The sequence below is a fragment of the Gymnoscopelus braueri genome, assembly GCF_963280865.1.
Source record: "Gymnoscopelus braueri genome assembly, chromosome: 23".
Classification (NCBI taxonomy): Eukaryota; Metazoa; Chordata; class Actinopteri; order Myctophiformes; family Myctophidae; genus Gymnoscopelus; species Gymnoscopelus braueri.
This window is the reverse complement of record NC_137625.1, coordinates 29,308,717-29,333,771: the sequence shown is the minus strand read 5'-3', so window position 1 is coordinate 29,333,771 and position 25,055 is coordinate 29,308,717. Positions and strand designations below refer to the sequence as shown.

The 25,055-nt window shown below is 41.9% G+C and overlaps 1 protein-coding gene across 1 annotated transcript in view; it reads right to left on the bottom strand.

Moving 5' to 3' along the window:
- The window catches only part of flncb (filamin C, gamma b (actin binding protein 280)), a gene marked incomplete at its 5' end in the record, with an annotated part of 99,114 nt that overhangs the window by 11,926 nt on the left and 62,133 nt on the right, over positions 1 to 25,055 (bottom strand). The window contains 20 exons of the mRNA XM_080420567.1: positions 1,368 to 1,490; positions 2,153 to 2,305; positions 2,418 to 2,621; positions 3,258 to 3,419; positions 4,927 to 5,100; positions 6,206 to 6,334; positions 8,848 to 8,988; positions 9,652 to 9,751; positions 11,085 to 11,177; positions 12,607 to 12,854; positions 13,464 to 13,487; positions 13,895 to 14,084; positions 15,841 to 15,957; positions 17,220 to 17,376; positions 18,051 to 18,174; positions 19,544 to 19,711; positions 20,393 to 20,553; positions 21,096 to 21,258; positions 23,429 to 23,602; positions 24,374 to 24,971. Coding sequence (XP_080276693.1) covers positions 1,368 to 1,490; positions 2,153 to 2,305; positions 2,418 to 2,621; positions 3,258 to 3,419; positions 4,927 to 5,100; positions 6,206 to 6,334; positions 8,848 to 8,988; positions 9,652 to 9,751; positions 11,085 to 11,177; positions 12,607 to 12,854; positions 13,464 to 13,487; positions 13,895 to 14,084; positions 15,841 to 15,957; positions 17,220 to 17,376; positions 18,051 to 18,174; positions 19,544 to 19,711; positions 20,393 to 20,553; positions 21,096 to 21,258; positions 23,429 to 23,602; positions 24,374 to 24,971 — 3,403 coding nt within the window. The remainder of the gene's footprint in view (positions 1 to 1,367; positions 1,491 to 2,152; positions 2,306 to 2,417; positions 2,622 to 3,257; positions 3,420 to 4,926; positions 5,101 to 6,205; positions 6,335 to 8,847; positions 8,989 to 9,651; positions 9,752 to 11,084; positions 11,178 to 12,606; positions 12,855 to 13,463; positions 13,488 to 13,894; positions 14,085 to 15,840; positions 15,958 to 17,219; positions 17,377 to 18,050; positions 18,175 to 19,543; positions 19,712 to 20,392; positions 20,554 to 21,095; positions 21,259 to 23,428; positions 23,603 to 24,373; positions 24,972 to 25,055) is intronic.

The window sequence follows — 25,055 nt, the reverse complement described above, 5'->3', positions numbered from 1 at the left end:
GGGCAGGAGGAGGAAGAACGAAGGAGCAGAGGAAAGGAAACAAGGGAGAGCGTTGGGATATATAGAGGGGCTTTGACGAAGGCAACAAGGAAGGGTTTAAGATGCTAGAGCAGCGTTTCTCAACCGGTGACAAAGTGGTTGTTTGTGAGGTATTCTGCCAGGATCACATAAAAAAAATACCTTAAAGGTGCTATAGACAACAGTCAACCACTAGATGTTGCACTACACTCCACATCACTACACCTCTGGCATTTTTCTCTAGTTTGCACAACACAGCACCTGCCTCCGAGTGTCTGTTTAGTGGGAGATTAAAACCTTCCCCAATGTAAACAGAAGCAGCATGGATAATGGCCACCATGGGATGACAAATGTAAAAAAGAAATAATATTAAAAGAAAAAACACAATTTTGGACCCAAACTAAATTATTACAATTATAATTTCACAGTCCTAATAAAGGTTTTGCAGGATTTTTTTTCTCTACATAAAAATGTTACCAATATCACCTTCATGATGAAGGAATCATGATGTATTAGTTGAGCCATGAAGTGAGACAAAATTAATGTAATGAGCCAGACTGTCTGCATATGTCTGCAACTTTGTCCACCAGAGAGTGCTGATGAGGCATAAATATGCACACTCTAGGTTGCTTTTTATTATTCTCTTCATAGTAATAGCCCAATATTCAGCAGTGGTGGGAAAAGTACTCACATACTTAAGTAAAAGTATCAATACTGCAATGTAGAAGTTAGCTACAAGTAAAAGTCCGGAATTAAAAATGTATTTGAGTAAAAGTACAGAAGTATTGGTATCAAAATGTACTTAAAGTACCAAAAGTAAAAGCACTAAAATGTTTGAAAATAGCTGATCTACAAGCTCACAACGTGTCGCGATGTGACGCGTTGTGAGCTTGTAGATCGGCTATTTTCAAATGGCCTTGGTATAAAATAGGGCTAAAGTTGTTAATGTATGTTCTATAATGTAATAATGTATATCTGCAAAGTAACTAGTAACTAAAGTTTTCAAATAAATGTAGTGGAGCAAAAGTACAATATTCGCCTCTGAGATGTAGTGGAGTAGAAGTAAAAGTATAGACAATTGGAAATACTACGGTAAAGTAAATGTACCTCAAAATTGTACTTAAACCACAGTACTTAGTTACTTTACAACTCTGATATTCAGCGCCATGAATGTACAAAACCAGTTGAGAAGCACTGTGCTACAGAAAGCATACTGAGCACATTAGGAAGGCAACAGGACAGAGAGATAGATGTAGTTGTTGTGGGGGTAGGGGGTAGGGGGTGGGGGGGCGGATTTGCTAGGCAGAATTGAAGCCTGGCGTTTCTACTGTAATAATAATGGCACCCACCTGGTATTTTGAGGTTGAGGTCACAGGTGCTGCCGATGGTAGCGATGGAGGGCGCCTGTCTCTTCCGGGTGATGCTCTCCTTCATCCTGCCCTCGCCGTACACCTTCACCGTGAATGGGCTTCCTGTCGGGACAGACGGGTCAATATAATCTTCATAATTGAGTAAACATTATCAGAATGTTTATATATATATGAATATAAGACTGTGTATTATTCATAAATGACTATTCTATTGGTCTAGACCTGTAAACTGTTGAAATTAAGCAGTCCATTCCCCTAGATATATATATATATATATATTTTATATGTGTCCCATTCCACAAGTTTTCAAATGTATAAAATGTATACAAATCTTTAAAAAATAGCAGATCTACAAGCTCACAATGCGTCGCATCGTGGCACATTGTGAGCTTGTAGAGCGGCTATTTTCAAATGGTCGAAATATATATAGGGCTGAAGTGGTTAATGTATGTTTTGTAATAATAATCAAAATCTACAAAGTAACTAGTAACTAAAGTCTCCAAATAATTGTAGTGGAGCAAAAGTATAATATTTGCCTCTGAGATGTAGTGGAGTAGAAGTAAAAGTATTGGAAATACTCCACTAAAGTAAAAAATACCTCAGAATTGTACTTAAGTACAGTACTTGAGTAAATGTACTTGGTTACTTTACACCACTGACATCTGAACATCTCTGGACAACTATATTCATATTTAACATGGTATAATAATGCAGATTTATACGGGGTAAAATCCCATGCCACAGAGCTTCCATCCTGTGTGTACCTGGGACGTGCTGGTCAGCGAACTTGATGTTGATGATGTAGTTGCCCGGCTCGGTGGGACAGTAGGTGACCTTACATGTCCCGTCCTCCACGTCCTCGCAGTTGATGTCCACTTTACTGGGGCCCTCGATGGACAAACCCAGACCGCCGTAACCTGGAGGAGAGGAGGGGACAGAGAGGGTGGCGTGGGAGACAAGAAGTGAATAACTTAGGTTGTACAAATGGTATGATATCGAAAGCTCATGCACTTATGGTGTCTGTCATACCAGCGTTTCTCGTGTCGACAATGAACTCGGCCACCTCGAAGGTGTGCCCCTCCACCAGGCCCTGTCCGTAGACCTTCACCTTGCTGGCGTCCCCGATCTCCGACTGTCCCACCATGATCTTGAAGGGACTGTTGGTCACGTGCTTGCCGTTCTTTTTCACGCTGACCACGTGTTCCCCCACTTCCTTGGGAGTGAAGGATATGCCTGTGGAAAAAAGAGATACAGGAGCAAACCCAATAAGAAACATATTGGACAGACTAAAGGTACAATACGTGTGCCTTCCGAAATTTGTATCGGACAGGTGAGTGATACGTAACTACAAAATGACCAGTGGTGGAAAAAGTACTCACATTTTGTACTTAAGTAAAAGTATCAATACTGCAATGTGGAAATACTCTGTTACAAGGTAAAGTCCAGAATTCAAAATTGACTTGAGTAAAAGTAAAAAAGTATTGGTATCAAAATGTACTTAAAGTACCAAAAGTAGAAAGAACTCATTATGCAGAATGTCCCATTTTCAAATGTATAAAAATCCTTTGAAAATAGCAGATCTACAAGCTCACAATGCCTCGCATCGCGACGCATTGTGAGCTTGTAGATCGGCTATTTTGAAATGGCCAAAATGTATATAGGACTGAAGTTGGAAATACTCAAGTAAAGTACAAATACCTAAAAATTGCACTTAAGTAAATGTACTTAGTTACTTTCCACCACTGAAAAATGACGTCATTCAGAACTTCTGATGGGTGGTCTCAGAACTTTTTTTCCCGACACTCCTACTACACCCCAAGATGTTGTGACGCGTAAAATACAAAAATTAAGTACGCCACGTTGGCTCACCGATATGACGATTGGGCAGCCTCTTGAGCAGGCAGGGCTCCTCGTGTCCCGACGGCGCCCGGATAGTGGCGGTGAGGCTGCTCAGGTCCGTCTCCGTGATCTTCAGAGACACGTCTGTCGCCGTGCCGACGTTGAGCTGCGACGTCCTCAGAGAGTCGTCACCTGGAGAGATGAGACAGAGAGAGAGACACAAAGAGTGACGAGATGGATTAGTTTATCCCACTCCCCCATCCATCCGGCATCCGCAGATGCTGATTGAAACAAATCGACTCTGTCACACACACGCACGCACGCACGCACGCACGCACGCACGCACGCACGCACGCACGCACGCACGCACGCACGCACGCACGCACGCACGCACGCACGCACGCACGCGCACACACACACACACACACACACACACACACACACACACACACACACACACACACACACACACACACACACACACACAGCCTTACACCAGTGGTGGAAAGTAACTAAGTACATTTACTCAAGTACTGCACTCAAGTACAATTTTGAGGTATTTGTACTTTACTTGAGTGTCTCCAATTTCCAATACTTTTACTTCTACTCCACTACATCTCAGAGACAAATATTGTACTTTTAATCCACTACAATTATTTGAAAATGCTAGTTACTACTAGTTACTTAAATAGCCGCTCCCTGTGAGCTTGTAGATCTGCTATTTTGATACATTTATACATTTGACAACTTGAAATAGGACATTCTACATAATGATTACTTTCTACTTTTGCTACTTTAAGTACATTTTGATACCAATACTTCTGTACTTTTAAGTAAAGTAAACTTTGAATTCCGGACCTTTACTTTTACTTAAGTAAAAAAAATTGAGTACTTTTTCCACCACTGCCATACACACAGGCAACGAGGAGACCCACGACGTGCAGCAGCTATTCGGAGACCCTCCGCTATTATTATCAGCAAGTTCCTTACTCTGGATCAAACTGCTTTCATAGAGCCAGCCGAGCTGAGGTCAAACCTGTATGAATAGGCTGCTCTGTCACATCCACAGCCTCTATACCGGAGCTTCTGATTTCATTTAGACATATTACTCAATTCATAAATTAAGTCCTACTTATAACATTAGCCTACAGTATGTTTGAACACACTCTGTTGTGTCTCCTCATACATGTACTGTGCTGTACATTTCTTTTTTTCCCCAGCATTACATTTCTCTTAACACACACACGCGCATGCATGCACGCACACACACACCAGTGTTGATTTCGGCGATTAAACTGTGACGAAAAATTTTGGCAGCGCGACGCGTTGTGAGCTTGTAGATCTGCTATTTTCAGAGCGCAACAAAGTGTAAAATCAGGCATCACGGCGTCATCAAGGCACCGCCATGAATACATTTTAGTCGACTAAATCAACTGTAGATTTAGTCGACTAAAAACGTATATTTAGTAGACTAAAAATAGACAAAAACGTAAATGGAATTGTATTCAAAAGACTATGACTAAAACTAAATCAAAATGTGCTGTCAAAATCAACACTGACGCACACAAGCGTGACGCGCGCGCGCGCGCGCGCGCGCACACACACACACACACACACACACACACACACACACACACACACACACACACACACACACACACACACACACACACACACACACACACGGTAAGGTAGGTACCAGTGATCTTGGCGGTGAAGGGACTGCCGGGGATGTGCTTGTCGTCGAACTTGACTATGATGTTGTAGTCTCCCGGAGCGGTGGGCAGGTAGGACACGGTGCACGTCCCGTCCTTGTTGTCCTTACAGCTGATCTCTGCTTTGGAGGGGCCCTCCACCGCCAGAGACAGACCACCTGGAGGTCATATAAAGCACGGGATGAGATGGGACAAACACATATAATAGCCTGTTACTATAGCTGTGAGGACTCTGGCCAATGACCTCCTTGCAAAGAGTGGTGGAAAAGTAACTATGTGCATTAATACTCAAGTACTGTACTTTAAGTACAATTGTGAGGTACTTTTTACTTTACTGGAGTATTTATACCTTTACTTCTACTCCACTACATCTCAGAGGCAAATATTGTACTTTTACTCCACTACAATTATAAAACATTTTTTTAGTTATTAGTTACTTTGTAGGTTTTGATTATTATTACAAAACATGCAGTAACCACTTCAGCCCTATAGCTAAACTTAGGCTATTTGAAAATAGTGGATCTGCAAGCTCACAATGTGTCGCGATGCAACGCATTGTCAAGTTTTTAATCAAGTCAATTTTGAATTCCGGACTTTCACTTGTAACAGAGTATTTCTACATCGCAATATTGATACTTTCACTTAAAGTAAAACACGTGAGTACTTTTTACATCACTGCTTGCAAATCAATGTATCTCATCTCTAGCCTGGCATGGCCAGACTAATATCACTGTGTAGATATTAGCCTGGAATATCTGTGTGAAACCTGCATTTCCGAGGGGCAAATACAAAAAATGCCTCTGGTGATAAACACGCCCCATATTTGCATACTGGGCCCTGATTGGTCCCTCACAACTTCGGAGGGAGAGAAATCCAATCTCTATTGAGAGGGGCCAGACCTAATCTGCCAAGGGCAATTTTTTTTACCAAGTTGCCAAACCTGGTCTCTATCTACACTCCAGCTAGTACTAACTTTTCCCTCATTGGCTGGTCATTTAGCCAATGAGGGCTCAATGTCCTCTCAGCATATGGGATCTTAAGACGACCCGCAATACTGTGTTCAGCCACTGTATGTATCTCTATGAACTGTGGTGCTGTTCCTCATTTGGCCTTTCAACGTTGCCATGTTTAGTGAGAGAAATAAGCAACCATAAGGGATCTAAAAACATTGCCATGTTTAGTGAGACAAATAAGCAACAATATCTTGTTTTGCAGTGGCAGATTTGTCTGGAATCAGGCTATCTCATCTCATGTTGCGCTTACCTTCCCCGGCGTCCTTGGTAACGATGGTGAAGGCAGCAGGTCTGTTGACCATGCCGTGGCTCAGCCCAGGACCGTAGGCTGTCACGTGACCACTGTTAATGGCGTCCACGTAGAACTGGAGGGGACTTCCTGGATGAAACAAGGGCACCAACGCACTTTATATATACCGCATACTGACTTACAGCAAAATGATGTGATGACCAGTGGTGTAAAGTAACTAAGTATATTTACTCAAGTACTGTACTTAAGTCACATTTTTAGGTACTTTTACTTTACTGGAGTATTTCCAATTGTCTATACTTTTAGTTCTACTCCACTACATCTCAGAGGCAAATATTGTACTTTTACTCCAATACAATTATTTAAAAACTAGTTACTAGTTACTTTGCAGATATAAATTATTATATCATAAAACATACATTAACCCCTTTAGCCCTATTTTATACACAGGCTATTTGAAAATAGCAGATCTACAAGCTCACAACGCGTCGGATCGCGATGCGTTGTGAGCTTGTAGATCTGCTATTTTCAAAAATGTTTGTACTTTTCATTTTGGTACTTTAAGTACATTTTGATATCAATACTTTTGTACTTTTACTCAAGTTACATTTTGATTACCGGACTTTTACTTGTAACAGAGTATTTCTGCATTGCAGTATTGATACTTTTACTTAAATAAAAGACTTGAGTACTTTTTCCACCACTGCTCATAATGTATTTGCATCTCAAAGTCTCAGAACGTAAGACATGCTTATAGCGACTTTTTCCCAACCCTTTCCTACAAAAGGAAAGAGTTTTGCCCCCTCTGTCACGGCACTGACTTTTATTAATGGCATAGCTGTGGAGACAGTAAGCCAATATTGGCACCACTCTGGATGACAAATGTACTTTTGATGCCAACACTGACTACATCTGCACAAAGGACAATGAGAGACATGTTTTTCTTAAGAAAGTGGAGGGGTTTCAATGTTGATAGATCTTGAAAATGTTTTATTGAGACATTTTTTTATTTTTGCAATGATTTGTTGATTTGGCAACCCCAGCACGGTTAACACAAATAAACTGGGAAGGATTGTTACATTTTGCCAAAAGACCATTGGCAATGACTTGAATGATCTTGGCCGATGTCTATCAAGTTAGAGCCACTCATAGGGCAAAGGCAATTTTGGTGGCCTATTCAACACCCTATTCATGCCATCAGGGAGGAGGCACGTTTAACCCATTGATACCTGGAACGCATCTGTGTCACTTAAGATGTCTTTGGCTATTCAAAAATAGCAGATATACAAGCTCATAGCGCGGCACCGAGTGCCGCGCTATGAACTTGTAGATCTGCTATTTTTGAAAAATCTTAAAAAAATGTTTTTGTTTTTTTTCACATTTTTTTTTTTCAATTTTTTTTTTTTTTTTAAGAATCGCCTCAGGTCTTAAAGGGTTAAGGGCCAAATCAAACAGATATCTGAGATCATTTTGTTCCCTCGGCTGTTTGGCTTTTTAATAAGCTGTGTAGGCAGTTGCTATGTCACACACACTTTAACGAAGGACTGATGGACTTTTAATTGTTTTATAGTGTCACACACACTTTAACAAAGGACTAATGGACTTTTAATTGTTTTTATAGCTCATCGCAACTTGTGTGTTATATGTATTTATTAATGTGTTTATTTTTTATGATTTATTGTTTGACTTTATAATAAGCTGTAGGCCTATTTGCTATGTTACACACACTTTAACGAAGGACTGATGGACTTTTAATGTTTTATAGTGTCACTCACACATTAACAAAGGGACTGATGGACTTGTAATGTTTTTTATAGCTCATCGCAACTTGTGTGTTATATGTATTTATTTATGAGTGTTTTTTATGATTTATTGTGTTGACTACTGTTGCAACACAAATTGCCCCACAAGGACAACAAATACTATGCAATCCAATCCAATACTGGCATGGTCATCTTGTACATAGACTATGTTGCATTGATAGACTTTGATAGAACCTCTCTTAGCAAAATAGTTATGCATGTGTGTGTGTGTGTGTGTGTGTGTGTGTGTGTGTGTGTGTGTGTGTGTGTGTGTGTGTGTGTGTGTGGATGTGCATGCGCCTGCCTGCCTCCTTGGTGCGTGCATGTTTGTGACATACAGCACCAGTCTTGTAAAGTAACTAAGTGCATTTACTCAAGTACTGTACTTAAGTAAGATTTTGTGGTATTTTTTTTACTTTAGTGGGAGTATTGCCAATTTTCAATACTTTTAGTTCCACTCCACTACATCTCTGAGGCAAATATTGTACTTTTACTCCACTATAATTATTTGAAAACTTTAGTTACTAGTTACTTTGCAGATATAAATTATTATATTATATTATAAAACATACATTAACCACTCGAAAATAGCTGATCTACAAGCTCACAATGCGTCGCATCGCGACGCGTTGTGAGCTTGTAGATCTGCTATTTTCAAACATTTTTGTACTTTTCCTTTTGGAACTTAAAGTATATTTTGACAATACTGTTGTACTTTCACTCAAGTAACAGTTTGAACACAGGCCTTTCACTTGTAACAGAGTATTTCTACATTGCGGTATTGATACTTTTACTCAAGTAAAAAATTTGAGCACGTTTTTCCACCACTGTGTACAGTACCTGGGATGTGGTTGCCGTCGTATTTGATGTCCATCTCGTGCAGGCCTTTCTCCGTAGGGGAGTACTTGACCGTGACCGTGCCGTCCTTGTTGTCGGTGATGTTGGGCCGGGCCGTCTTACCGGACGGCATGCGCACTTCACCTGTGTAGTGAGTTAGAATCCACATTATTATAGCAGCCTTTCAGCTTCTCTCACCTCATACAGTCTCTTTTTTTTCTGCATCTCTCCACCGTATTCTCCAAATAAAGCGGAGATGCCGCTTTAGCCCTTTTAGACCGGAGAACGCATATGTGTGTCATCTTTAGATTTCTTTGGCTATTCAAATATAGCAGTTATATAAGCTCATAGCACTCGCTATTTTTGCGGGGGGGGGGGGGGGGGGGGGGGTCGTGAAAATGTGTGCAAATCATTTTTAACTAAAATCTTTGCTTCTGGGGGAAAAAAACGCATGTTGCTATAATCAGTTTGTTCTCAAACTTTTTCATGTCAAGGGCCCCCAAAATAATATGTATTTGCGCGCGGACCCCATCTCAAAATATGTCCAGGGACCCCCCCAAAAGTAAAGATATGAGTTAAAGATTTCGCTTTAAAAAAAAATATATATATATATATATATTCAGATTCAAGATTTGCACACATTTTCACGATTTTTCAAAACGAAATAGCAGATCTACAAGCTTGTATATCTTGAGCTTGTATATCTCCTAATCTCCTAATTTCCCAAAGAAATCTAAAAATGACACCGATGCCTTCCCCCGTTCTAAAAGGGTTAAAGCAAGCAAACAAGAGTCTTAATAATCCTACCTGTGATTTCTCCCTTCTGGACGGTGAAGGGAATGACCAGACTGAAGGGGCGGAGCATGGGCTCCATCCCATCACCCGGGGTGACGGGCTCCTCCGTGGCCTATAAAGGGGACAGATGGAAAGGTGGGGGGAGGGGTTATTTTACATTCTGGGCCTGGAGCCTAGGAGGAGGAGGAGGGTGTGGAGAAGAAGAAGGAATGGCAGCCAGGGGAGCAGCAGGCTTTGCCCCCGCCCCGCATACACAGGACAGCAAGAGGATGACGATGGCCACAGATCGGCTTAAAGGGAAAGTTCACCCAAAACAAACAGAAAAATTCTCTATCGATTAGTCTCCACCATGGAGACTTGAATTCATGGATATTTTTGTTTGTTTTTGTCGCATTCCTAAGCCAATAATTGTATGACCAGCGGACCGGTATAGGCAGTAGTTCCGGTAGGAGACACAAAGGAGACTCTTTGTGTCTCCTAGCGGAACCGCTGCCGCGGTCATCAACTTATTGGCTTAGGAATGCGACAAAAACCAAAAAATATCCATGAAGTCTCCATGGGGTGACTAATCCAAAGGAAAAAAAGGCATTTTGGGGGTGAACTACGCCTTTAATAGACAGAGGCTGACGACAGACAAAAGCGATCATGCAGCTGAAACGATCGCGCTGGAGAGAAAGGAGAAAAGTCCATTTCTGTGTTGCGTTATTGACACTATGAAGCTTCAGCAGGGCATAAGGGGTATAGGGAGGCATAAGGAGCGGCATAAGGACAGGCCAGGGCATAAGGGGTAGAGCGACTGCAAACTACAAGTGATGCATGTAAAGTGAAAGGCAGTGGTGGAAAGTAACTGAGTACATTTACTCAAGTACTGTATTTACAATTTTGAGGTCTTTTTTTTTACTTTACTGGAGTATTTGCAATTTTCAGTACTTTTACTTCTACTCCACTACATCTCAGAGGCAAATATTGTACTTTTACTCCACTACAATTATTAGAAGTTACTGATTAGACTACTTTGTAGATTTTGATTATTAATACAAAACAATACATGAACCACTTCAGCCCTACACACATTTCGGTCATTTGAAAATAGCAGATCTACAAGCTCACAATGCAAGCTTGTAGATCTGCTATTTTATACATTTGAAAACGTGTGAAATGGTACATTCTGCATAATGAGTACTTTCTACTTTTGGCGCTTTAAGTACATTTTGATACCAACACTTTTGCACTTTTACTAAAGTACATTTTGAATTCCGGACTTTTACTTGTAACAGATCGTATTGTATGTAACAATGTATTTGTTACATTTCAGTATTGATACTTTTACTGAAGTAAAAAAAATGGAGTACTTTTTTTTCCCACCACTGGTGAAAGGTAGAAGTGACAGTATGGAACAGGGAGACAGCTTGGAGTGGTGGAGATGTTTTTTTTATTACGTATACCCAGTGAGGAGGGTAGCCCACGTAGGGAGAGAAGGGCTGAGATAACTGCAGTTTGTCACATGGCTCTTCTATTATAGGGATGGTGTCACTGGCCTAAGCAAGGGGAAGGAAGGTATAAACACAACCACACACATACACCAGCACAATCATGGTGTCCTGTATAGTCTTAGTAAGAGTTACACACCAAGATTAGGGCTGTGAATCGTCTGCTATCTCATGATTCGATTCCGATTCTTGGTCACGATTCCGATTTTCCAGTTTTTTTTCAAAACAAACGATTCTCGAATCAAAAACCTTTTTTTCCCGATTCTCGTTTAAAAAATCAATTATTTCCGATTCAATTTTTTTTTTCCCGATTCAGCCCAGAACTTGCCACTTCTCAAAAATGTCATTAGACGAAAATACTGAAAAAAAAAGGAAAATGAGAATCGATTCTGAATCGTCCAACATGAGAATCGCGATTCGTATTCGAATCGATTTTTTCCCACACCCCTAACCAAGATATCTACATAATATGATGACATGTGTCCAGTTTATTAGATATCCTTATAGTACTGTGTGAGACCTTGTTCTCCTCCAACATTTCCTTGGCTTCCTACGGTTTACCCCACTTATTGCCTGTGTGCCGCCCATTTATTAGTCAGTAACTTTCTCGGCTCTCCCTTTTCAAGGTCATTTTAAGCTCCAAGAAATTTGCTTGATGTTTGCTTGTACAGTATCTGTCCTTTTGTGAGGAATTGGAGACATGACTTATTACAATCACTCATTTAGCCTGTTTTATCAATCAATTACATTTGATACCTTATGTAATTTAGATTGATAAATACACTTAGTACACTTTTCCTTAAAAAGTGTGCGTAGTTCATTAACAGTATCAGAACACGTCCATGTAAGGCCGACTGCTTTAACAAACACAGGTGTACCTCATTAATAGTTTTATGCATGCAATGTGAAACTATGTCAACAACGATAAAAACAACAGGAATGTTAACAATTGTTAACCCATTAAGACCGGGAACGCATCGGTGTCATTTTTAGATGTCTTTGGCTATTAAAAAAAATAGCAGATCTACAAGCTCATAGAGCGGCACCGAGCGTGCCATGAGCTTGTAGATCTGCAAAAAAAAAATTAAATCATGAAAATGTGTGCAAATATTTGAATATATACTTTTTAAAGCGAACATATGTAACTCAAATCTTTGCCTCTGGGGGGGTCCCTGGAACTAAATATTTGACAAATGTTCGCTTTAAAAATGTATTATATTCAAATATTTGCACAAATGTTCCACGATTTCTCAAAAGTAGCAGATCTACAAGCTCGTAGCGCGGCACTCGGTGCCGCGCTATGAGCTTGTATATCTGCTATTTTTGAATAGCCAGAGAAATCTTAAAATGACACAGATCTTAATGGATGAATAAGAATATTCCACACAGTTCGCGATCCAAAACCAAAAAACCTAACGATCTGCAAAAAAGTCCTCGCGGGGGTCGGCTTTTTGAGGACGCGTTGCACACTACTCACCACCACGTGGAAGGGACTGTTGGGGATCTGCTCGCCGCCGAAGCGGATGGTGATGACGTATTTCCCCGGCTCGGGCGCCACGTAGTAGATGTCGAACGTCCCGTCGGCGTTCTCCACCACGTCCACGTCCAGCTCGGCGCCGTCGGGCGTCGACACCTTGCACGTGACCTTCCCTTTGCCGGCGGCCTTGGCGTCCACGGTGATGACGGTCTCCTCGCCGATCTGGATGGTGGGGCCGAGGCCTGATCCTGTCAAGAAGGCGACAGACACCATGAGGATGCGAGGGGTTCACTGTGGCCCGGGCCATGCGCCTCCAAAAACGTGCCGGAAAAAGTACTCTTTTTTTTTTTACTTAATTAAAAGTATCAATACCGCGATGTAGAAATACTCAAGTACTGTAATACTACAAGTAAAAGTCCGGAATTCAAAATTTCCTTGAGTAAAAGTAGAAAAGTAATCAAAATGTACTTAAAGTACCAGAAGTAAAAGTACTCATTATGCAGAATGTCCTATTTCACAAGTTTTCAAATGTATACAAATCTTTTGAAAATAGCAGATCCACAAGCTCACAATGCGTCGCATCACAACGCATTGTGACCTTGTAGATCGGCTATTTTCAAATGGCCGAAATGTATATGGGGCTGAAGTGGTTATTGTGTGTTTTGTAATAATAATCCAAATCTACAAAGCAACTAGTAACTAAAGTTTTCAAATAATTGTCGATGTAGTGGAGTAGAAGTAAAAATATTGGAAATTAAATAAAGTAAAGAATAAATACCTCACAATTGAGTAAATTTACTTAGATACTTTACACCACTGCAGAGAGCGCAAGAAACAATAAAAAAAAAGACACTCACCCAATCCGTGTCCTCCAATAGACACTGCGTGGAAATAAAAAAATCAATAATTAAAAAGATATATATGAAAACATTAAATGGCTTTGACTGAATAACGTGGATACATGTTTTCATTAAAGGAGTAGTTCACCCAAAAAAAATCCTTATTTTCTATCAATTACACATCAATTTGTTTTTGTCGCATTCCTCAGCCAACAATTTGATGACCGGCAGAAAGATGCTAATGTATCGGTAGGAGACTTAAAGGAGACGCTTTGTGTCTCCTACCGACCGCTGGTCATCAAATGATTGGCTCAGGAATGTGACAAAAACAAAAAAATCTCCATGAATTCAATGCTTCATGGGGTCTGGAATTGATAGAAAATAAGTATTTTTTGGGGTGAACTACTCCTTTAACACGGCAAGCATATTCAACACATGGGTTCCTTTACCTGTGACCAGGCATTTGCTGGCGTCCCCAGACGGCAGGGCGTGGATGCGGTAGGGCGAATAGGGGATCTCGTCTCCTCCGTACTTGATGGTGATGGTGTAGCGCCCCGTCATGTCGGGGACGTAGGACACCGTGTACGTCCCGTCCCTGTTGTCCCTGATGTTGGCTTTCTTGGGCTTGCCCTCGGGGTCCTGGAGGAGAGGCAGTCAGGGACACGAATAAGTTTGTGTGTTAAAGTGCGTGTTAAGGTGTGTGTGTTCAAGAGTGCGTGTTAAGGTGTATGTGTTAACCCATTAAGACCGAGAAAGCATCTGTGTAATTTTTTTATTTCTTTGGCTATTCAAAAATTGCAGATATGCAAGCTCATAGCGCGGCACCGAGTGCCGCGCTATGAGCTTGTAGATCTGCAATTTTTTTTAAATCGTGAAAATGTGTGCAAATCTATGAATATATATTCTACAAATGTCTTCTGAAAAAACTAATGTTGCTATATGTGGTTCCCAAACTTTTTCATGTCAAGGTCAAAATGATATGTATTTCGCCACGAAACCCCATCTCAAAATATGTTGTTCCAGGACCCCCCAGAAGCAAAGATTTGAGTAAAAAATGTTGTATGTAAAAAAATATACAGTGTATATTCAAAGATTTGCAGAATTATTCTAAATTTTTCAAAAATAGCAGATCAAAATAGAAGTTCATAGCGCGGCACTCTCGGTGCCGCGCTATGAACTTGTATATCTGCTATTTTTGAATAACCAAAGTATGAAATATGGATAAAGTGGTTACACAGATGTGTTCCCGGTTTGAATGTGTTAGGGTGTGTGTGTGTGTGTGTGTGTCTCTCCGATAAATTGCTGATGTGAGCGTCATCATCATCTCCTTTACAGGGCATCACACACAGCGATGTACAATGCAGGGTGGGATGGATGGATGGATGGATGGGGGGGATGGAGGCAAAGTTTAGGAAGCACTACTCCCGGTTAGAGCTCTGGAAGCTACATTAGTCAGTCCACAGAGAGACAGTCAGTCAGGGGATGGGGTGATAAAGGAGGAACATTCTATGCTGCCTTCTGCTAAATGAAAAAAGGGGGAAACTTGCACTTCCACATCCAAAACACCACCCTACACCCCTGCACCTCTCTGCCCCGGGCCTCCAGGTGTTTGGATGTGCAAAGTTTTAAAAAGACGTCCAGCTCACGTCACTCTCCTGACGCGAAAGTGAAGTTTCAACCCCTCAGAAACCTATTACTCATTTACGGACTCAAAAACACTCACAAGTAGACCATACTACCAAATCAATAGGGAGTCTTTAAAGTTTTTTTGGGCCAGATGGCGCTGTTCGCTACCCTATGAATGATGCTTTCACTGCCCGATGACGACAGAACCGGAATTGACGTGATTTAAAAAAAGAATCGCTCGTTTACTTCCTGTTTATTTCCTGTGGGAAAATGGCTTTATCTCCGTTCCTGTTGTTTTTTGTCAAAAACAAGGCACATTCAACTGGCCACAACTAGGTGATGGATTACCGCGACTGGATACATTTTTTTTCGAGACTCCCGAGACCCCTGTGCCGTGTGTAATGAGACGTGAGGACAGCGATCACGGAAAATATTCCATGATTTTTCAAAGGTTGGTAAAATCCCTTGTTTTCGCTGGCAGTAGCGTCACATTATTACACTATTACTCTGGCAGTTAAAGAGTTAATTAGGGTGAGATTCGATTAATTAGGCATTAGAAACTGGGAAACTGAAAAAAGCAACTTAAGAATGTTGACTTTCGACTAGCTTTCGAAAATGAATAAAAAAGTACCCAGGGCGGCGCATACGAACAAGATTGTCAGGGAGGGGGGGGAGGGGACGTCAGACAGCATGTGAAGAGCGGGAGGTTAAAAAGGGGGGGGGGGGGGGGAGGCCAGAGAAGAGAGAGAGAGAGAGTAGGGGGGCTTACGGAGCCTTTCTTAAGAATACTGAAGGGGATGGTTCCCTTTACTATATGTCTCTCCCAAACCCTCGTGCCCCACTCCTTCACAAACACGTTGGCCTCGTGCCTGCACCCGTCAGGACCCTGCAGCGACAGTCAGACAAACACCCACACACAGAGTGGGAGAGGAAGCCATGTGGACAGTATGGTGCACAGTGGGTTAACAAGGAAAGCAGAACAAATAAACAATGACAAAAGTACAAGACTGCATAGAGGTGTATAGGTGTATTCAGTGGTGTAAAGTAACTAAGTACATTTGCTTAAGTACTGTACTTAAGTAAAATGTTGAGGTATTTGTACTTTACTTGAGTATTTCCAATTTCCAATACTTTTACTTCTACTCCACTACATCTCAGAGGCAAATATTGTACTTTTACTCCACTACAATTATTTGAAAACTTTAGTTACTACTGTAGTTACTTTTCAGATATAAATTATGATATTATAAAACATACATTAACCACTTTAACCCTATTTTATACATAGGCTATTTGAAAATAGCAGATCTACAAGCTTGTAGATCTGTTATTTTTCAAATATTTTAGTACTTTTACTTTTGGTACTTTAAGTATATTTTGATGCCAATACTTTTGTACTTTTACTCAAGTAAATTTTGAATTACGGACTTTTACTTGTAACAGAGTATTTCTATATTACAGTATTGGTACTTCTACTTAAGTAAAACATTTGAGTACTTTTTCCATCGCTGGGTGTATTCCAGAGCTTCCAGAGATTCCACAATATTTGCCTCTGAAATGCAGTGGAGTAGAAGTAAAAGTATTGGAAATTGGAAATACTCCAGTAAAGTAAAAAAATCCTCAAAAGTGTACTTGAGTACAGTACTTAAGTAAATGTACTTAGTTACTTTACACCACTGCTGATACAAGATCACGACTTATCACACTGTGACGTGTTGTGAGCTATTTTCAGTGTACAACACCAGCACGCAATTAACTAAGAATAAATCATCCTTAGGTTTCGTTAGTGTGCTATAATGCACATGAGGTTCAGCATCAGGGTTGCCAGATCTGCTTGTTATAATTTCCCCGCAAGATTTTATTTGAAAATAGCCGATCTACAAGCTCACAACGCGTTGTGAGCTTGTAGATCTGCTATTTTCAAATAGCTGATGTACATGTTAAAGTGCACTTGTGGCCCATAGTCGCTTCTTTTGGGCTGGTTTTCCTAGACCTGGTTGCTTGTTTCTCTCACAGAATCTGGCAACCCTGTTCAGCATAGGGCCCATGCAGCCCCGGACTGAGAATTCCAGTGCCTTATTTGGACGTCACATTTTCATGCCTATAACCCGTGTTTGTGAAGCTGGTCTGAAGAGCGGCGTGACTCACCAGTATTTGGACCGTGAGCAGACCCTCGCCAGCGTCTCTGGCGTCGATGGTGAACTCGACGGGAAGGCTGGCGGGCACCCCAGACGTGTTCAGGCCCGGCCCGCTGGCGCGAACCTTACTGGCGTCGTGAGCTGGCAGCGTCTTGATCTTAAAGGGACTGAAGGGAAAGGAATTCCAAAGGACGAAAATATAAGGATGATAGCAAAACAAACAAATACAACTAGCTTTCTCCTCCAGTTTAAAGGGATATTTGACTTTAAAAAAAAATTTAAAAAAAATTTTGGTAAAATGATCGTCTACTCAGGCTTTGGTGAGCCTTTGCTTGATTCAGTATTTAGATATTTGATCAATTTTATCAGACACGCCCCCTTCCTATACAAACCCATTATAACTTCAAACTCAATTTTGTTAGATTCATCAAAAACACCCGTCCTTGGTTCTGGTGACTCACCCTGCCCTCCTAATACGCGAGGGGGCGTGTTTTTTTTTTCTATTACTTTTTACATTTATTTAAAACATTTTTTTTATTGTATTACATTTTTTTTCATTTTCCAAAACAATTATTAAAAATAAATGAAAAAAGTAATAGAAAAAACACGGGTCTCCTCACGTATTAGAAGGACAATATCAGTCACCAGAACCAAGCACGGGTGTTTCCGATGAATCTAGCTTCGTTAAAATGGAGTTTGAAGTTACAATGGGTTTGTATAGGAAGGGGGCAAGCAACTTAAAAACTGTCCGGGGTGCTCTCAAAAGCCTGAGTAGTCGATAAAATAAAGTGAAATATCACTTTAAGTTATGTATTTGAATATGCTCTTGTCCTGTCCTGACCTGCGAGGGACTTCCTGGTCAGCGTATTTAACACACACAGTGTACGGTCCGTCTGTGGCGGGGGTGTAGTTGACGGTGTGTGTTCCGTCGCCGTTATCGGTGACGTCGATGGGCTCGGCCACACCTGGGGGGCAACCACAAGAACAGACATCATCTTATTAGCAGGATGAAAGAACAGGACATTTTGAGCTTAGGTTTAGTGTTGGGTTGGAATGACGGCAGTGTTGATTTCGTCGACTACCTTTTTTCACTTACGAAAACTAAATAAAAAATAAGCTACGATGACTAAAACTAAGACTAAATATACTGACAATTTCGTCAACAAATAAAAACTAGACTAAAATGTTTGGGAGGGACTAGTGGAGAAGAGATCCAGTAGAAATAAAAGACAAGTCATCATGGATGCGCGCAGGGTGTCACAGACCGATAAAAAGGTGATCTACAAGCTCACAACGTGTCGACGCGTTGTGAGCTTGTAGATCTGCCATTTTCGGCATGCAGCTAAGTGAAAATCTGCATCACAGCCGCCAAAAAATAATTTTAGTCGACTAAATCAACTGTAGATTTAGTCGACTAAAACCTTATGATATTTAGTCAACTAAAACACTAACAGTAAAACATTTCAGATGACTAAAATATGACTAAAGCTAAACAGAATTTTATTCAAAAGACTATGACTAAAACTAAATCAAAATGTGCTGTCAAAATCAACACTGGTTGGAAATTAAGAACGCGGTTGAGGTTAAAGGAGTAGTTCACCCAAAAAATGACTTATTTTCTATCAATTGCACACCCCATGAAGCATTGAATTAATGGATTTGTTTTAGTTTTTGTGGCATTCCTAAGCCAATGATTTTATTATGATAATAAAGATGCTAATGTATCCAGTAGGACAGGGGTCTTCAACCTTTTCAGGCCAGGGACCCCCAAACTGATGGGGAGATGGAGCAGGGACCCCCTACCTCGTAGGGTAGGGGGGGCTACCACATATATTGTATATTTATGTATACAATTGTGTTTTATATTGCCTGCTCCTATACGCACCTGCCCCAGTAGGTGTGCAAAATAAAAATTCTCTACAAAATATGTATAAACATACCATGTTATTGTGCATTGTGCCTCCATTTATCTGTTTGCTATGCATTCATGTTATGTTTAAAGACAATTTGACATTTTGGGAAAAAAAATACAAAAAACGTTTTGTTTTTTTTCAAACAAAAATATTGTTTAATCAAACAACAATTTCGCGGACCCCCTGCAGTACCTCCGCGGACCCCCTAGGGGTCGCGGACCCCCTGTTGAAGACCTCTGCAGTAGGAGACACAAAGTAGACTCTTTGTGTCTCCTAACGGAAATACACTTGGTCATCAAATCATTGGCTTAGAAATGTGACAAAAACTAAACAAATCCATGAATTCAAGGCTTCATGGGGTGAGTATTTTTTGGGTGAACTACTCCTTTAAAGTAAGGGTTATATGGTTATTGTCTCTCACCAGTGGGTCCATAGAGAGTCACCTCCAGAGGGGCCAGGCCAGCCTTGCTGCTGTCCACGGTGAAGGTCTGAGGGACGTGGACCCTCACCCCGCTGCCCAGGCCGGGACCCGAGCACTTCACCTTGCTGGGGTCCACTAGCTCTCGCACTGGGACACGGAAGGGACTGCCTGCAACACACACACACACAATGAGGATCAGAAAATATATAGTACCTTTATTAGAAGGATACTACCTTACACTATATTATATTCAATTAAACCCATTAAGACCGGGAACGCATCTGTGTCGTTTTTTAGATTTCTTTGGCTATTAAGAAATAGCTGATCTACAAGCTGCCGCGCTATGAGCTTGTAGATCTGCTGAACAAAGGGATCGGCCAGTCCGGTGCGTCACAAGGGTTTTCGACCTTCCTCAGAGTCAGAGTTTGAATATATATTTTTTAAAGCAAACTTTTTAAACTAAAATCTTTACTAAATCTTTTAACTCAAATGTCCTCTAAATCCTATTTTTTTTTTTGAAAAAACGTTTGTTGCTATAATATCAGTGGTTCTCAAACTTTTTCATGTCAAGGACCCCCAAAATGATATGTGTTGGAGGCAGAGTTGTGTGTGTAGTCAAGTGACCGTACTCTCTTCATGTTGGTCGCAACAACCTAATTTTTTTAAACATTTTCTTATTTTGTTTTACCATTTTTAAACATTTCATATTTTTTTAGTTGCCAATGCGTGACCCCAACGGCTCCTTCCGACGACCCCACTTTGGGTCGTGACCCATAGTTTGAGAACCGCTGTTCTAATTCTATCTATGCAGAGTGCAGGCAGACTGGATGTTGACCACATCCCCATTACCTGGAATGGGAAGACCTCCAAAGGTGATGTTGACGTCATAGTCTCCAGGGGTGAAGGGGATGTACTCCACACTGCAGCTGCCATCTTTGTTGTCCTTGCAGGACATCTTGGCCTCTGACGGACCCTCGATGGCCAGGCCCAGACCCCCGGTGCCAGCTCCCCTAGAGGAAAGAGACACGAGGAAAGAAAATGAGGGACGAATATAAAGTATATAAAGTTTATGACAGACCAACATCATCTTTACTATACACAGTTTGCAGAACTGTTTGGACTCACATTTATTAAACCCTACTGTAAACCCTACTGTAAACCATACTGTAAACCCTACTGTAAACCATACTGTAAAGTAAAAGATGTCATTGTTCCACATGGGGGCCATCAGGGGAGTCTTTGTTAAAGGAGTAGTTCACCCAAAAAATTACTTATTTTCTATCAATTACACACCCCATGAAGCATTGAATTCACAGAGATTATTTAGTTTTTGATGCATTCCTAAGCCAATAATTTGATGACCGGCGTTCTCTCCAGTAGGAGACTCACCTGATACATTAGCATCTTTCCACCGGCGACACAAAACTAAAAAATCACCATTCGTTCAATGCTTCATGGGGTGTGTAATTGATAGAAAATAAGTAATTTTTGGGGTGAACTACTCCTTTAACCCTCCATCTGTGTTTGATGCTATAGTAGGGTAATAGAGTACCTGGTCTCCACAGTGAAGCGGTTGGGCTTGTTGACCAGGCCCTCCTCCAGACCGGCGCCGTAGGCTCGCACGCGGCTGGGATCGCAGCCCTCCGTCACCGCCACGTGGAACGGACTGTTCGGCACCGCTACGTCATCATACAACACCTCTATCAGATGGATGCCTGGATGGATGGAGTCAGAGATACACACAGAGAGAGAGAGAGAGAGAGAGAGAGAGAGAGAGAGAGAGAGAGAGAGAGAGAGAGAGAGAGAGAGGAGAGAGAGAGAGTGAAATAAGAGAAATATCGTATAAGCCTGATTTATTTCGAATAGTAGCTTACACACACACACAACCGTGTGTGTGTGTGTGTGTGTGTCAGTGGTGTAAAGTAACTAAGTACATGTACTCAAGTAAGTACAATTTTGAGGTATTTTTTACTTTACTAGAGTATTTCCAATTGTCTATACTTTTACTTCTACTCCACTACATCTCGTGGCAAATATTGTACTTTTACTCCACTACAATTATTTGAAAACTTTAGTTACTAGTTACTTTGCATATATAAATTATTACATTATAAAACGTACATTAACCACTTCAGCCCTATTTTATACCTAGGCTATTTGAATGATGTGCTAGTGTGTGTGCTAGTGTGTGTGTGTGTGTGTGTGTGTGTGTGTGTGTGTGTGTGTGTGTGTGTGTGTGTGTGTGTGTGTGTGTGTGTGTGTGTGTGTGTGTGTATGTGTGTGTGTGTGTGTGTGTGTGTGTGTGTGTGTGTGAGTGAGTGAGTGAGTGAGTGAGTGAGTGAGTGAGTGAGTGAGTGAGTGAGTGAGTGAGTGAGAGAGAGAGAGAATGAGAACACGGTAAGAGGGTCACAGACCCCAGGAGGCTGCCACAGGGATAGTACCAGTATTTCTGTCCCTCGGTGGAGCGTACTTGGACATGACACGTATCACTATCAGTGGAAAACCATCTGCTGTGACCAGACAGGCAACAGCTATTAATACCAGACTATGCCATGCCACACATCCAGCTCCGTCTTCCCCTCCCCCTCCCCCTTCTCTGTGAGCCCCCGTTTATTTCAGAAGACCCTTTCACATTCCTTCATTCATATATTCATTCATTCCTTGATTCATTCATTCATTCCTTCCTTAATTCATTCATTCATTTCTGCTTTCATTCATTCATTCAGTCATTCCATCAGTGGTGTAAAAGTATTCAAATGTTTTACTTAAGTAAAAGTATCAATGCTGCAATGTAGAAGTACAAGTAAAAGTCTGGAATTCAAAATGTACTTGAGGTAAAAGTACAGAAATATTGGTATCAAAATGTATTTAAAGTACCAAAATTAAAAGTACTAAAATGTTTGAAAATAGCAGATCTACAAGCTCACAACTCGTCATGATGCGTCGCATTGTGAGCTTGTAGGTCGGCTATTTTCAAATGGTATAAAATAGGGCTGAAGTGGTTAATGTATGTTTTATAATGTAATATATTTATATCTGCAAAGTAGCTACTGTAGTAACTAAAGTTTTCAAATCATTGTAGTGGAGTAAAAGTACAATATTTGACTCTGAGATGTAGTGGAGTAGAAGTAAAAGTATAGACAATTGGAAATACTCCGGTAAAGTTTCACTTAAGTACAGTACTTGAGTAAATGTACTTAGTTACTTTACACCACTGCATTCCTTCATTCATTCATGCTCTCTTCCATTACTGGCCGCACGATTCCAGCATTCGTCCAGCATTCCCATCTTCTCTTCCTCTCAAAATCACCATTCATTCTGCTCCAAACAGGAATATTACTAGAGCAGCGTTGCCAAAGCGTCTAATTGGAGGGGTGGTGTCCAAACAAAGCAAATAATGGCAAACATCTGCTGTACGCACACACACACACACACACACACACGCACACACACACGCACACGCACACGCACACGCACACGCACACGCACACGCACACGCACACGCACACACAGTGTTGTACGCATTGTGAGCTTGTAGATCGGCTATTTTCAATTAGCCGAAATGTATATAGGGCTGAAGTGGTTAATGTATGTTTTGTAATAATAATCAAAATCTACAAAGTAACTAGTAACTAAAGTTTTCAAATATTTGTAGTGGAGTAAAAGTACAATATTTGCCTGTGAGATGTAGTGGAGTAGAAGTAAAAGTATTGGACATTGGAAATACTTGTAATACTAGTAAAGTAAAGTACAGACTTAGTAAATGTATGGTACTTTACTTTACACCACTGATTTCCAGCCAAATAAGATACCATCTGATCACAGTGAATTCCAGAGCATGGTGGATTGCTGGCATTGCATTTCATAACTTTTGGGAGCCCTCACCGTCCTCGTAGGCTGTGTACTCCACTCGGTAAGTGCCGTCCCCCTTGTCGGTGATGTAGGCGTCCGTGTTGGCGCCGGAGGGGTTGACGATGCGAGCCTTGATGTGGCTGCCGCCGCTCTTGGTCTGAGCCCGGGCGTCCACGGTGTAGTGGGTGGTGACCTCCCGCAGGACCCCTGGGACACACAGGACACAAAATGTGTTAAAGGGACACTATCACGCCGTTGATGTGCATTTTCTACAAGCTCACAACGCGTCGGATACGACGCGTTGTGAGCTTGTAGATCGGCTATTTTCAAATAGCCTGGGTATAACATTTGTATGTAATATATTTATATCTGCAAAGTGTAGTGGAGTAAAAGTACAATATTTGCCTCTGAGATGTAGTGGAGTAGAAATAAAAGTATACTATAGACAATTGGAAATACTCCGGTAAAGTAAAAGTACCTCAAAATTGTACTTAAGTACAGCACTTGAGTAAATGTACTTAGTTACTTTACACCACTGCCTGTCTGTACATGATAGATACTTGGTCTTAGATGAAGTTGTGATTGATTGAACATCATTGTTGACACATGAGTGTGTGCGTGCATGCGTGAGTGTGTGTGTGCGTGTGTAGTATCACTCCCACTGGCGGGGAAAATTACACCTAATCACTGTCAGTCAATGGAAGAGCCAGCCAATCATACGACCCCCCCCCCCCCACCACCAATTCCTCTCAGATGTGACCAATCAGCGTCAGACTGGACTGATTCAACCCAGACATGGCCAAGTGGGCCAGTACTGTCAGTCAACCTGCGGTCAGTTCCCCCCTGGCCCACCGGTATGGTTTCTCTCTTGGACAGCCAGGAAAATAAAGAAATAAGGGGGGGATTGCTGATCTACAAAATGTGTTTCCAACATGCATTCATATCAGTAACTCATCCCAAACAAGCATTAACTCTCACCTCTGGGCTCGACCCCCGGGCCGTAGACCTTCACGCCGCTGGTGTCCACGGCGGGGTCCACCTGCACGCGGGCGGGGAACTTGGGCACGGCGTGGCCCCCGTACTTGATGGTGATGGTGTACGTGCCGTGGACCTGCGGGATGTAGGTGATGGAGTAGGTGCCGTCGCTGTTGTTCTGCACGTGCACCTCGGCCTTGGCCCCGGCGTCGGAGCTGATCTCGATGGTGAGCTCGGCCTCGCCGGCCTTGGAGCAGTCCACCGTGAAGGAGCCCGTCTCGTCCACCTTGCCCCGCTCTAGGCCGGGACCGCTGGCCGTCACCTTGCTGGGGTCGTACACCGACTGCACCATGGCCTTGAAGGGCGACCCGGGGATGTGCTGGTCGGCGAAGAGGATGTTGATGGCGTACTCCCCGGGCTCGGTGGGCAGGTAGGACACGGAGCAGGAGCCGTCCCCGTTGTCCTGGCACTCGATCTTGGCCTCGCAGGGACCCTCCACCGTCAGGCCCAGACCGCCGGTGCCCGCTCCCTTGGTGTCGATGGCGAAGGGCGCGGGTTTACCCACGACGCCTCCCTGTAGACCCGGGCCGTACGCACGCACCTGAGCAAGGCAACAATGCAATAAGATGGTGTTATGATGTGTGGAGTGTGATATGACCCCTGTCCAGTGTCATATGTAAGACTT